General features: G+C 42.6%; 1 protein-coding gene across 4 annotated transcripts in view; it reads left to right on the top strand.

Moving 5' to 3' along the window:
* HDAC9 (histone deacetylase 9) overlaps positions 1 to 14076 on the top strand; it is a 660228-nt gene that overhangs the window by 528437 nt on the left and 117715 nt on the right. For all 4 annotated transcript variants that reach the window (XM_068235994.1, XM_068235993.1, XM_068235991.1 and 1 more), the window contains exon 5: positions 13510 to 13748. In XM_068235994.1, coding sequence (XP_068092095.1) covers positions 13510 to 13748 — 239 coding nt within the window. The remainder of the gene's footprint in view (positions 1 to 13509; positions 13749 to 14076) is intronic.

Below are 14076 nucleotides of genomic sequence, written 5' to 3'. Positions count from 1 at the left end.
TATCGTGGTCTGCTTTGGAAGAGAGCCACTGGATGGATTGGATGGGCTGTCAGACAAGAACGTGAATTATCACTCAACTGCATAAACAACTGGCTACAACTTGCTGTCATGGAGAATAGCGTGTTGCTGCGGAATTCTCTAACTTGTGGCTGTCTTATTTACATTGTAAGATGTGTTTCATAACGCGGACGCGTCTCCTGTTATCATTCGCCAATCCCCCGATGTCTGAGGCTGCCCTTTTATGAACTGCATGTGTACAGCTGGAGGAAGCCAGTTGGGAGATCATGGAAAGTACGGCAACTTGAAAATCCATACAGTGCAACTGTTAAATAGAAGCTCAGTTAAAGGGGAATTTCACTTTTATCAAAGCCCTAGTTCAGGCTCACCTTTTTAAAGTGAACCTCCAGACTAAAAATCTACTCAGCAGCACTGAAAAGGTGTGGTGTTTCTTTAACAGTTTCACAGCATCAGAACTTTGTTTTTCTTACATAAGCCTTATTTTTAGATGCACAAAAGCTAAGCTCCGCCCCATCAAAGAAAACTGCCCAGGCTTTTTTTCCTTGATGCTGTGCAAAGCATGATGGGATTCCCTATGTTGTTATTCACGTTGCCTAGCAACTGGGAGGGGTGATAAACACACAGGACAGTTGGAACTGTGTCTCATGCTCCCTGTCACCTCCCTTCAACCAAAAAGATGGATGCCCTCATGAAATCAAACATTTGCCTGTTCTTTTAAAACAGGGTGGGTAAGAGATTTTATTACCTATCTATTTTAATTAACATAACTAATGTAACTTAATGGCAGTATATTTGTTTAAGCTGAAGTTCCTCTTTAAGGAAGCAGGAAAGTTGGGCGACTGCGAGCCATGGAAGTATGGGCATGCCTAGAGGCACCCAAATAAATAGCGATTATGGGCAGTGTGTCTACTTCCTTCTTTCATGGAAGCAGATATATTGTTAGCATCCTGTGTTTATCAATTAGCTGCACTGCCGTGGCAGCCAGCTGACTCAGCTGAGATCACCTTACAACTTGTGATTAGTCACAGATTAGGGGGAATTAGACAGGCTAAACTCTTTAAATACATACATGGTGCATTTCTTTATGCTTTCCTTCTGTCCTGTGCAAGAGTTCAGGTCCACTTTAAAAAGGAATCGTCAACCACAAAATCAAATTCCCTTTACCCACTGCTCTGTGTTTATTATGCAGCCTGCAGTGCATACGTATATCCTTGCTGCCGATGAGTTGGGTGCAGGGTGAGCTGAATTATTACCTGCAATCTATTCAAAAATGTTTCTGCTGCCATAAATCTTATCTCAGCCAGTCTGGCTCTATTTTTTCCATTGCCAACGAGAAGGAAGCTTGTCATCACCCCGCCCTTATTACTGCTTCTCACTGATTGGCTGAGGGCAGTTCAGTGAGCTGCTGAAGTCTGATCTATGCTGTGTTCACATGTGTTTACAAAGCTAGCTAGCTATGACAGTGCAGTTTCTAGGAGAGAAAAAAAGTAAGGGAGGAAACAACATCAGTATTGGCTTCAGTCAGAGGGAATTAAGATGGCAAAGGCCTGAAACAGAATTCTCATTATCTACTATTTAAAATTCATTGAAATCAAAACTTGGACAGTACAATACGTATGTTATGTATGTAGTACAAGTAGTTATCTAGTTATGTGTTGCTTTTTTCCTGGGATAGTGTGGCTGTTTCTGCTGCTTTAAGGAAAATAAGAAAAAGACACCAGTACTCAAGAAATCTTATAACTAATTATATGGTACAACCTCTTGTGCAGTGGCGTAGCAATAGGGGTTGCAGAGGTAGCCACCGCATCGGGGCTCTTGGGCCAGAGGTAGGGCCCTCCCTCAACTGCAGTATTAGCTCTTTATCGGTGCTCTGCTTGTAATAATCACTTCTATAGATGCTTTGAATGATAATAATCATTAACAAGCTGCTCCCAATGCCCTTCTTCCTCTGGCCCTGTGGATGTCCTTGGCAGGTTTTGGTGCGCCGTATCATTTGTTATGTATAAAGTGCTGGGGGACCCCATGTATAACTCGCACTGGGGCCCCTAGCTCCTAAGCTACGCCACTGGTCTTGTGAAGTTCTAAGCAGCAGGCTACAGTCCCAGGATCCTAGCCCTAAACATCTAGCCTTCCTTACTGTGCTACTCCTGAAGACTCTTGTGTTCAGCACCAACTTCTAAACATTGTATACAAAGTCACAGCGCAATGAGCAGACATGAAATAGCCATAGGCCAGTTGGTTCATCTTGCTATTTGATTTTGTTCTTTTACCTCTGTGAAGCAGTGATGAGGTTTGCACGCTTATTGCTGTGAGCTCTTTGCTCCATTCCCTCTGCACTATGTATATTTTCCAGCTGGCCTGAGAACACCTTCATTGTGGAGCTTCAGCTTGTGATGAAGGAAAAGGAAGTCAGAGATAGCTGAGCCTTCCCTGAGACTACCACAGCATCTCACTACTCCATTTATTGCTACTGTACTTCCTTGTACTAAAGCATGTGTCATTGGTGCATCATTTAAGCTAATGGATTTTAAAGGGAATACATAGTATTTGTGTTAAAGGACAGACTACTATCTTTGCAGACAGGGTAACATTTTATAGTGGTCCCATTGGATACATTTTTACCAACAGTACCCGTCATTAGAAAAAAAATACAACGCTGGAGTTTCCCTCTGAGACTTTGCCTAGGCAGACACCTTGTAGAGGCAAGAGTGACCTGAAACATGTAATGTATGCATTGGGGAAGGGAGGGGGGCCTGGTGGGTGTCAAAGTGCCCAATTGCCACCAGTGACCAGGCAATTTTTTACAATTCAGTGCTCTGCAGCTTTGAACAGCTCGTCGCAGAGCCATACAAGTTGTTGCCACCAACACAGCTTTCTGTTGGTGGCAACTGATTGCTGCTGCCCTATTTTTATTATTAATTTTCTTCTTCTTTTTTTTATAAAATTTTAATATTTTTCATGTATTTTCATCTCTCCCCCCAAGATCCAATCAGTGATCACTTCTCATAGGCATCAGACTTGTGACTGGAGTTCTCTGACCCCCCTCCCCTCCATGCCTCCAGTGTCCCACTCTGTGTCACTTCTGTTCCTCCTTGCCTTCAGTGTCCCCCTCAGTCCCTCCACTATGTCACCTCTGTCCCCCTGTGCCCTCATTGTACTGCAGCAAATTGCAATTTTACTGATGTAAACAACATTGTTTTCTTAGAATTTTTTTTAGAAATTTGATTTTCTTTAAAACTACAAGGTCTTTTTGATTTTTTTTTTTCACTTATCCCCACAAAATTGAATTTCACATTTTCAGGCCATTTGTAAGTCGGGTGCTCGTAGATCACGGACTTAGGCGGTTCGAGTCCGCAAGTGTCCGGGGCCGCAAAGAGACCGTACGGGTCACTGCGGTGGCCACAAGTTGCCACCAGTTGCGGATCCGGAATGTATCAGTTCCGGCTAGAATAAAGTAGCCAGAACTAGATACATTGCAGTGCCAGAAAGGCACCGCAAGCATGGGGGATACCGGCGTGTAGTCCGGGCCCCCCAAGTGGCATAGGATCGGTGCTGGAAGCATCCGGTCCTATTGTCAGTGTGATGAGAAACATCCGTTTCTCATTGCACAGCATGGCCGCATGTTCGGGTCAGGATCCGGCCCGGGTCCGCAGCCGCACAGGGACGTACGGAAAAAATAGAGCATGTTGGAAAAAAGCCGGATCGTCCCGGAGCTGCGTTCCCGGATCGGATCCGGACGGTCGCACTAGTGTGAATGGATACATTGATTAACAATGTATCCATTCACCATCCGCTGTGTACGGATCGTTCCGGGTCCGGGGAAGCCGGACCTGGAACGCTAATGTGAACCGGGCCTAACTGTATTTAAAAAATAAAATAAACTTAATTTTTTTTTTTTTTTAAATAGCCGCTGCTATTTTTCCTTTCTACAAATGATAAATAAATAAAATGATATGGATGCGTCCTGTACATTCACTGTAACAGCGCTACTGCCAGCACCTGGGAGAGCAGCGGCAAAGGCTATGTGTCTGGGTAGTCATATATACAACGAGAGATGGTTCTCCTCTAGGTAATTCACGGCTTGCCACGCTAATTATTATAATTAAGCTGTGTACAAGAAAGCAGCACCTCTTTGTTTGTGACTTGGTGGTGTGATGCGGCACGCAAACACAAAGGAGACATGCGAGCGGCAATCCATATTGAGTTGCTATTATTGCTCCTTGCCGAGCGTATTATCCTGTCATAGGAGATGTAAGAAAATCTATCAGTCACTTTAAAATGGTAAGGCTTTGTCACTCGCAATACAATTACTGTTAAAAATAGAAAGAAGCATTCAATATGATTGCAAGTTGCAGGGAGGGAGCCATTGTCCAGCCCGGTGTGACTCATCCAGAGGACTGCAGTCAGCCTCCACATAGCTGTCAGATAACTGATTGCCATCATTCCCTCTCTCCCTGCCTTTGATGAAATATTCATGCCTTTGCTGTGCTCTCAGCAAGTACTATTGATTTCTTGTGTAAACGTTGCTATATTTAGTCTAGACAAATGGAATGTGGATTGCTGCTGAATAAATTGGATTGAGGGCTGGGCTCTTGCCTGCTTTTAGCTTCCAATCCATGACTATTATTTATAATCAAGGGTAGTTTTTTGCGTGTTTTAGAGTGATTTTTCACCATTTAATGATTAGTCTGGAAAACCAAATCAAACAGTTTAGGCTCAATAATTTCAGCAATGGAAGGTAAAAAAAAAGTCAAGCAGTTTCTTTCTAGCTCTTTTTTAAGAACATGCAGCAATTAAAGGTGTGGGTTTTTTATGATTTTTTTTTTGGGGGGGGGGTTATCTTTTGTTGTTTTTATTGATTGTGCTTTTATATTTGTCAAGTTATGAAAACTAATACTTAAAAACAAACTTTACAATTTTTTGAAAATCGAGATATACATTTAAAGTGGAGATCCGAGATAAACTTTTACTCATTGCATAATTGTGTTCCTTTCATATACTTTATAAGGCATTCATCAAGCCTAATACTTTTTTTGTTTTGTTTTAATACTCTAATTCCCTATAAACTAACCAAGCCTCGCCCACAACTCCTTTTGTGCCTTTGCACTGTAGCAAGGGCTTATGGGAGCTCAGTCTGGGCAGGAGGAGGAGGTTACTAGCCATTGATTTCAGAGGCAGAGAGGAGGAGGAGAGGGGACTGAAACAGAACATGGCTGCCCTCATTGTATCACAGGAATAAATAATCATAAACTTTTGAAGCTGTTTGCAGCTAGATATGCTGTGTAAACCTTAGATAAGATTGTTATAGTTAGTTTTTCATCTCGAATCCTCTTTAACCCTCCTGGCACAGCAGTTTAAAAAAAAAAAAAATTAAATCATGTAGCAAGCCCAAGGCTCACTACATGATAGCCGCTGTGCAGCGGCGTCCCCCCGCCCGCTTCGATCGCCTCCAGCGATCTGCGATCAGGAAATCCCGTTCAAAGAACGGGATACCCTGGAGGGCTTCCCCCGTCGCCATGGCGACGGGCGGGATGACGTCGTGACATCATTGGGAGTCCCGATCCACCCCTCAGCGCTGCCTGGTACTGATTGGCCAGGCAGCGCACGGGGTCTGGGGGGGGGGGGGGGGGCGCGGCGACCGGCGGCTAATCGGCACAGAACGGCGGCGATCGGAGTGCACACGCAGCTAGCAAAGTGCTAGCTGCGTGTTGCAAAAAAAATTATGCAAATCGGCCCAGCAGGGCCTGAGAAATCCTCTTGCACGGCATAGCTCAAAGAGACACTGAAGTCTCGTAAAAATCATGTTTTAATTTAAAAAATATGTTTATCGTCATATCCCTACCTAAACCACCGCATCCCCGCCGCTGAAATCTAACTAAATCCCCCCTAACTCCCCCCTCCCTCTTCCCCGCAAAATCCACGACTTTCTTGGTTGTGGATTTTGCTGCTGTTGGAGGCAGAGCTATGAGCTGCAGCTCTGCCTCCTTATGCGTCAATCAGCTGCGTATCTCCGCCTCTCCCCTGCCCCTCTCAGTGAAGGAAATCTAAGAGTGGTGGGAGAGAGGCGGCGATCCGGGCTGATAGACGCGCTGAGAGGCAGAGCTGCGGCCCATAGCTCTGCCTCTTACGGAAGCGCTGCCTGGATTGCCCCCCGGGGAGTTTGGGGAATTTAGTTACATTACAGCGGCGGGGATGTGGCGGTTTAGGTCGGGCAGTCATGTTAAACACATTTTTTAAATAAAAACATGATTTTTACAAGACTTCAGAGTCTCTTTAAGACTGGAGGTGCCCAAAAATTATAAAACAATTAAATACAGTTTAAAGAGGAGGTAAGTGTTGGCTCACCTTCATATAATAACTGACCAAATAATGTTCAGACTTTTATGACATGTTCACAGTGTGTTCCCTGTATAATAGGAATGCAATGTGATGGAACTAAAAAGTCATACTGCACGTTACAGCCGCGCTGAGTCACTTACAGTGAAGCATACAGTCAATGAAAAGTATGCTTCACTGCATCTGTTAACGCACACCTTTAGGGCCCTTTTACACTTAATGCGTTAGTATGCCTTTTCTTTTTCTTCTCCATAGCAGTGCATTGTGTAAAAGCCTTCAGTTACGTGTATAATGGGAACTGTACCATAGGAAAACATGGATATTACTTTAAAAATCATTTGTCTTTTAGTTATAACTGAGAACAACTGATTAAAGGGGCACTATGGCGAAACATTTTAAAATTTAAAATATGTGCAAACATAGACAAATAAGAAGTACATTTTTTCCCAGAGTAAAATGAGCCATAAATGACTTTTCTCCTATGTTGCTGTCACTTACAGTAAGTAGTAGAAATCTGACAGATGCAACAGGTTTTGGACCAGTCCATCTCTTCATGGGAGATTCTCAGGGATTTATTTATTTTCAAAAGCACTTAGTGAATGGCAGTTGTTCTGTTCAACTGCAAAAAAAAGAACTGTGTAGGGAGCAGGGAAGCTGGCCAGCATCATTGTTTAAATCCTTTTTAGGGAATATCTTTATAAAGAATAAAAGCCTTGCTGAGAATCCCCTATGAAGAGATGGACTAGTCCAAAACCTGTCGCTTCTGTCAGATTTCTACTACCTACTTTAAAGCGGTATTGTCACCATAAAAATCAAATTTCAACAGCAACTGGTCTGAGTGTATTAAGTGATAAAGATGCTAATCCTGCATTCAACAAAACTTTTTCTGCTATTATAGTTTGGAGTTATCACATACTTTAGGGGCACTGGCCCTAGTGCCAAACAGTGCCAAAAAGTTGAATGCTGGGAGTTCTTTTGAATGCTGGGAGTTCTTTTTATCTATAATATATTCCTCCTCTTCCATTTATTTCCCTGCTTAGCTGATCACTTGTATTTACAAGCAAGGCTGAGGTGACTCAGTGATTGGATGTGTAAATAAAAAAAAAGACTCTGGGAGGAGGAGGAGGGAGTGGCATCGTTGCGACCCGTTCGGTGGGATCAGCGCAAGCCCTGGGGGAACGGAAAGGCCTACATTGACGGCGGAACGGAGCGGAGGCCGCGCAGGGCGTCCTCCGTGGATTCTGCTAAGAAAAAGGTAAAATGTAATTTTCTTCATTTTGGCCTCGGAAGTCCTTTAAGTGTAAAAGACCTACTCATTTTTGGGAAACTTTCTTTGTCCCAAAAATTCGGCTTATATGTGAGTATATAAAGTAATGGCGCAGAAATTGACAACGCGTTTCATGACTCTTGGTTACTTCTTCAGGTAAAGTAAAGTGCTGAGATTGCTGTTAGTATGCTCTGAGCACCTATTTTTCTTTTTCTTAACTAGATATACATGTAACGTCCCTTATTCAGTTCTAGCATGACAGACAGTGTAGTAGAATATTTAGTATGTGCGTATACTGCGAAATTACAGCATTAAAATAAGAGGTAATTGCATAAAATCTGGCCCGTTAGGTTGTTATTGTTGCAGAAGAAACAGCTTCCTATGCAGCAGCAGATAATGTCAGATGGGCCAATAGAATCCCACCTGTGGTGTTTATGGAGTTTTGTCTTCAAACTATCGAAGGGCATTTATGCTCAAAACAATGTTTTTCTTATAGATAGTGTAGTAAGAGGTTAATGCCTGGTTTTGGTTTTCATCGACAGCACCCCATCATTCCATGAGAATGATGGTATTCATTGATTGCCAAAATTTTAGATTTTAGTCAAAGTCATTTATAGAAGTGAAAAGCTAATAAGGATTTATAGCCAGAGGTGGGACAAGATCCTCCAGCACCCAAGGCTGAGACTGAAAATTGCGCCCCCCCATCCCTCCCACCCATCTTTCACACACTGATTGCTATTAGACTAAGAGGCGCCCCAGGCTCCCCCCCCCCCCCCCTCCCCATACCTCTGGTTATCTGGCTTGCAGTCACTGCCATATATCCCCTTTTCTTATTTCTCTATGCTTCAAACATTAGGGGAATGATGGCTGAGTGAGTTGTGCACCCCCTCCTACACTGCGCCCTGAGGCTGGAGCCTCTCTCGCCTCTGCCTCGGCCCGGCCCTATTTATAGCAGCTCCCAAAACGTACCCATCTGGCATAAACCGGTAGTGTTAATAACTGCAAATGAGTAGTTATAAGAAATCTATTCTCTGTTGTGTGAATTTGCACTAAATTACCATATCATTTGTTACAACTTGGAATTATTTGCTTTCCCATTGACCATCCCTGCCCCTTACCATATAGTACAACCCCAGTTAACCTAGACATTTTGGATATTGGAACTCTAAAATATTTTACATTGCAGTATACATAACTGCCGAATGCCAGAAAACACACCCCAATAAAAAGTATTTATAAACATAGAGGAAGGCAAGTTACCACCACCATGTTGGCCTAATAAATACCAGAACAATGCATATTTATTATTTTTAGCTGCACTTTAAAGAATATGTTTTATTTTTATATGACATGGATTATGTGCCCTGTGTGTGTTTTTTTGTAATTATGTAAATTGGAAAGGAAATTAAAAGTCACAAAGGAGTTCTGTGACAGTATAAAGACAGATGCCACGGGCTAAATAATTATCATAGAAGCCATATAACTCCAAAGGGACCTTTGATGTTATTTTACTCTGACATCAATACCTAACTGTAAGTTATAAAGTCATATTGTGCAGAATGATATCTCTGCTTTCCAGTTATTGCTTTCTTATTCTAAAATGCACTATTGTGAGTTTCTGGCTGTAAGCAACAGTGTCATTGCACATCGGTGGTAAAGGATACCTGTTCTTGCACAAGGAAGTAGAGTTTCCTATCTGCCAATACAAGACAAGACAAATAACATTTATATAGCGCTTTTCTCCTGGTGGACCGAAAAGCGCCAGAGCTGCAGCCACTAGGGTGCGCTCTATAGGCAGTAGCAGTGTTAGGGAGACTTGCCAAAGGTCTCCTACTGAATAGGTGCTGGCTTACTGAACAGGCAGAGCCGAGATTCGAACCCTGGTCTCCCGTGTCAGAGGCAGAGCCCTTAACCATTACACCACCCAGCCACCTCTGTATAAGAAACCAAACTGGGTCTTCTATCAAGGATGTTCCAAAAATGGAGATCTGAATGAAAGACACAAAGAGAGCACATTCAATAAGACAACCGATTGGGCTGAAAAGCCTCTGGTGGACAGGTCTCACCTTCCCTGATGGCTGGTGTGCCCACACCACTGAACCAGCTGATGGCCTTTATCCCACTGAGCCAGGGGACTTGGTGTCTCTCGCCAGGGTGTATTAGCTCTTCATTGGTGTTATGCTGCTAATGATCACCTCTATATATCCTTTGGATGGTGGTAATAATTAACAAACTTTTCCCATCCCTCTGCTTACACCTCTCTGACTCTGTGGCTGTCTTTTGCAGGACGTATTATTATTTAGTATTTATGTTGCGCTGATAACTTCCTCAGTGCTGTACAGAGTACATAGTCTTGTTACTTAACTGTTTATCAGAGAGGCTCACAGTCACTTTAATGGGGAAGCTAATTTATTTTATTTTTCTGTATGTTTTTGGGATTTGGGAGGGAACCCCACACAGGGAGAACATACAAACTCTGTGCAGATAGTGCCCTGCTAGGGATTCAAAGCTGCGGCCCAGAGCTAGAAGGCAAGAGTGCTGTCCACTATGCCTCAGTGCTGCCATGAGCTACTGCTGGTATATCAATATTTTTTTGTACAGAGGGATTGAGGGAGCCCAATGTTAAATGCATGCCGTGGCCCACCGCCAGCTCCTTAGCTATACCACTGGCTAGACTACAGTGGCCCAATCTCTGTACAGTATCAGAATTCAAAGGATTGAACCCAGAGCCCAATATAGCACAGTAAGGGCAGGTTCACATTGGAGCGCATCCGCTCCTGCGCTGCCGTTCTGTTAGCGGAGCGGGAACACAAGGTCCCGACATTTCGGGAACGTCCGCTCCGATGAGCGGAACGCAGGGAACGGAGCGGAACAGAGCAATGTGAACTTTCCCATCGGGAAAGCATTGCTGCCACTGTTGCGTTCCGCTCGTTGGAGCGGAATGTAACTCAGTGTGAACCGAGCCTAAATGAATGATACAAATCATATACTGTAATTAGGAATAATACAAACATGGGTTACCACCAAGGCAACCACTGTGTATGTGGATGGGGAAACAAATCTGTCCCCTCTCAGGTTAAGAAGTCACTCTCTGTAGTAGGAAAAAATAGGAGATACGCCTCTCCACCAAAGGTGGACACTGATATAACAATGGAAAACAGAGGCACCAGTGTAGGATAAAACTCATTAAAAAACAGTTTAAAAGGGAGGTCGTGGTAGACTCTGGGTAGGAGGACACTAGATGTTTAGATTTTAAAAAAAAATCTCTATATTGTTCATATTCACAAACACAAACATAATCAAACAGGAAAAAAACTTCCTTGTTTTTTTTCTGTATGATTTTTGTGAATTTTTTAAAAAATCGAAACGTCTAGTGTCCACCTACTACCTGACATTACATCCACCACTGTCTACCTTTTAAACTGATTTTAATGAATTTTATCCTACACTGGTTCCTCCGTTTTCTATTCACGTGATATAATCTTGGTATTAGGGGATCCTAAGTACAAAGTTTTTGATGCACTTTTGGGGCGAACAGATAACTGTTCTTCCCTGACTTTACTGATAATGTGTACAAAGCTAAGTATAGTTATCCCTTGATGACACATTTTCCAGTATATTATTTATACATTCATGCCATTGGTGTATTGTGTGAAGATATTATATGCAGCACCAAGAAATCCTATTGTTTAGCGGAATAATTTAGAAGGTTGTTTCGACCTGAGCTGAGGGAGCCTTGACTGATATGCACTGTGATTATTAATTGCTAGCCATGCAAACAACCTCCCACGATATGTCAATTTAATAGCCTATTCTAATGAGAGGGAGAGAGATAGTTTGTGGAAACTCTGAGCATTTCAATACATAATTCATTGTGATAAAGTGACAGGCAGAGGGCTGTGACACCCAAGCATTAGAATTGATATGACTGGATCGCAGTGAGTTGGCGACCCCTCTTCCATCAGATTAGGTAATAAATAATAAATATTTTCATGTAAGTGGGTGGCAGAATTGCCGTGGGAGGAAAATGTTATGCTATTTCTTTTGTGGTATAAAAATGACTAGATGCCATATGGTACTTTGAATTTAAAAGTGTCCATTTTCAGTAATAACAGATGATTATTTTTGGATTTCCAAGCCAGTTCTGAAGGTACAAACAGACTTTTGTTGGTCACTAAGGCACAATTTGACTACTATCAATTTCGTTCTGTAAAACGTCCAGTTATGATTATGAACATCGATGCTCAGCTAAGCATGCATGTTAATTTCTGTGAAGAAAAGAGAGAGAAGTAAAGACGGAGACCTCCTACTGTGAGATAAAACTCGTCCATTACCCTGGACAATCAAATCTGATGGATAATTATCTGAGCAAAATCAGCCATGGGTATCAAACAAGACATCCATTCATTATCTAGCCAGACTTTAAAATAATCTTGAAATGATATAGCAGGATAATTCAGAGTCCTGACTTAAAAACTATAGAAATGCTGTGGAAGCACTTGAGGCAGGCAGTTTAAACGAGGAAACCAACCAATCTCCCAAAGTAGAAGCTATTCTGTAAAGGAGTCCACACATCTAGCAATGTATAGACAGATCAACCAAGAAACAGATCTCTTTCTGATTGCTTGTCGCCTGGCCAATTTTCATCCGATTCAATACAATTATCGAATCAGATGGTCAATCGGGCAGCAAAATCAACAAATGTATGGCCACCTTAAGTGTGAAATAGGCTACAAGTACGTTTGTGAGACTGATCTATGGTCCAAAATGTCCAGAAATGTTTATTTGCAATTATTTCTGCCCAGTCCATAGGGATCATGTCAGTTACTGAAAGCCAAGGTTCACATATCTGTGCCACACACAAACAAGGGAAGTTCTTATTTTACAGTTTTAACGGTTTAAGTTACTGTACATGACTTTACAAGAATATGAACTGCCAAACCTTCTGCTACGGTAAATGAGTAATTTAAAAACACAAGTTGGGCAGGTGTACTGGTGATGCCAGTACGTGGAGGGACTTTATAAACCCGAACCTGAAAATACACTTATACGTTAACCAGTTGTCTAGTATTAATTGTAAATAGAATTTTCCTGGAGTCTCACATTGTTATTTTAAATTTAAGGGCTGAATTTCTAAACATCTGATATGACATCGTAATACAAAATCTGCTTCATTCCACTGCAAAACAAAAGAAAGAATATTCTTTTGAACTTCTCAGTACTAGGTTGTAAGGAGCACCTGAAAGGCACTCAGCCATAAATGCTAAGTTCCTAATGTCTTGTAATATTAATAATTTACTGGCTAAAATGTAATATACTCACCCACTGGCCCCCAAAAAGGGTAGATAGCCAACTCTGAACACCTCAAACCTCCCTTCCCCACCAGTCAGCAAAACTTTTCTTGGTTTTCCCTAAAGGGCTTGACAGGCCATTGGACTGGTGCATTGTCTAGTCTGAACGCAAGTCGAAACTCTGGTCACTTCTACTCATACCAGCCATGTTTTGATACTCAATAGTGTGCCTCATGTTGAACCCTCTCCCCCCTTCATATGACGGGAAGGGGGGAGGTGGGGCACGTTCTGGAATACATATAATACTTTCCCTTAATTTCGTTCCATTCCATAAAAATTCAGCCACATGACCTCCTCCCTCTAAAATGTGTGGTCACGACACCAGCTGCTATGGTGTATTGGAGAGAGGGATGGGTCCCACACAGCCCTGGGCCCCTCTGCAGCTGCAGGAGCTGCTCCCCAAGTGCTATAGCTATATCTCTTATGACTTTGACAAGTCCAACTCTTCATGTATTTGTATAACAATGTACATTAAGCTGTTTCTCTAGAACTTTGCTCGCAAACACACACTTATGCACTGTTTGTTTCCTGTTGCAGATGTGAAGACTGAGGTGCCTGTGGGCTTGGACCCCATCACACCGCTGGACCTACGGACGGACCTACGGACAATGATGCCGATTTTAGATCCTGTCATGCGAGAGAAGCAGCTGCAGCAGGAGCTCTTGCTGATCCAGCAGCAGCAGCAGATCCAGAAACAGCTGCTCATTGCTGAGTTTCAGAAGCAACATGAAAACCTCACGAGGCAACACCAGGCCCAACTCCAGGAACATCTCAAGGTAGCTGTATGCTAATATTATCGTCTGTAAGTGTTCTGTTGTTGTCTTCATTCCCTCCCTATAGACAAAGGGGAACATGCTTTTAAACCACTTACCAGCCTTTTCCTCGGGGACCACATGCAGTGCAATGTTTTTATTCCTCTTCATTGGATAACTGGTGAAACAAGTGGTGTGACTCGTTGAACAAAGCTCTGATTTAACACCAGCACTTGTATCTTCAAATCCTCCCATGTATATAAAATGCTGTATGCTGGGTCCTTATGAACTTGAGTTTGGGACAAAAAATAAAATATTGTCATCTGCGCAGTGGTACTGTCACCATGCTAAG

Source organism: Hyperolius riggenbachi, chromosome 5, assembly GCF_040937935.1.
Source record: "Hyperolius riggenbachi isolate aHypRig1 chromosome 5, aHypRig1.pri, whole genome shotgun sequence".
NCBI classification, from domain to species: Eukaryota; Metazoa; Chordata; class Amphibia; order Anura; family Hyperoliidae; genus Hyperolius; species Hyperolius riggenbachi.
Note: the sequence above shows the minus strand (reverse complement) of the source record. Positions and strands in the feature narration are given on the sequence as shown.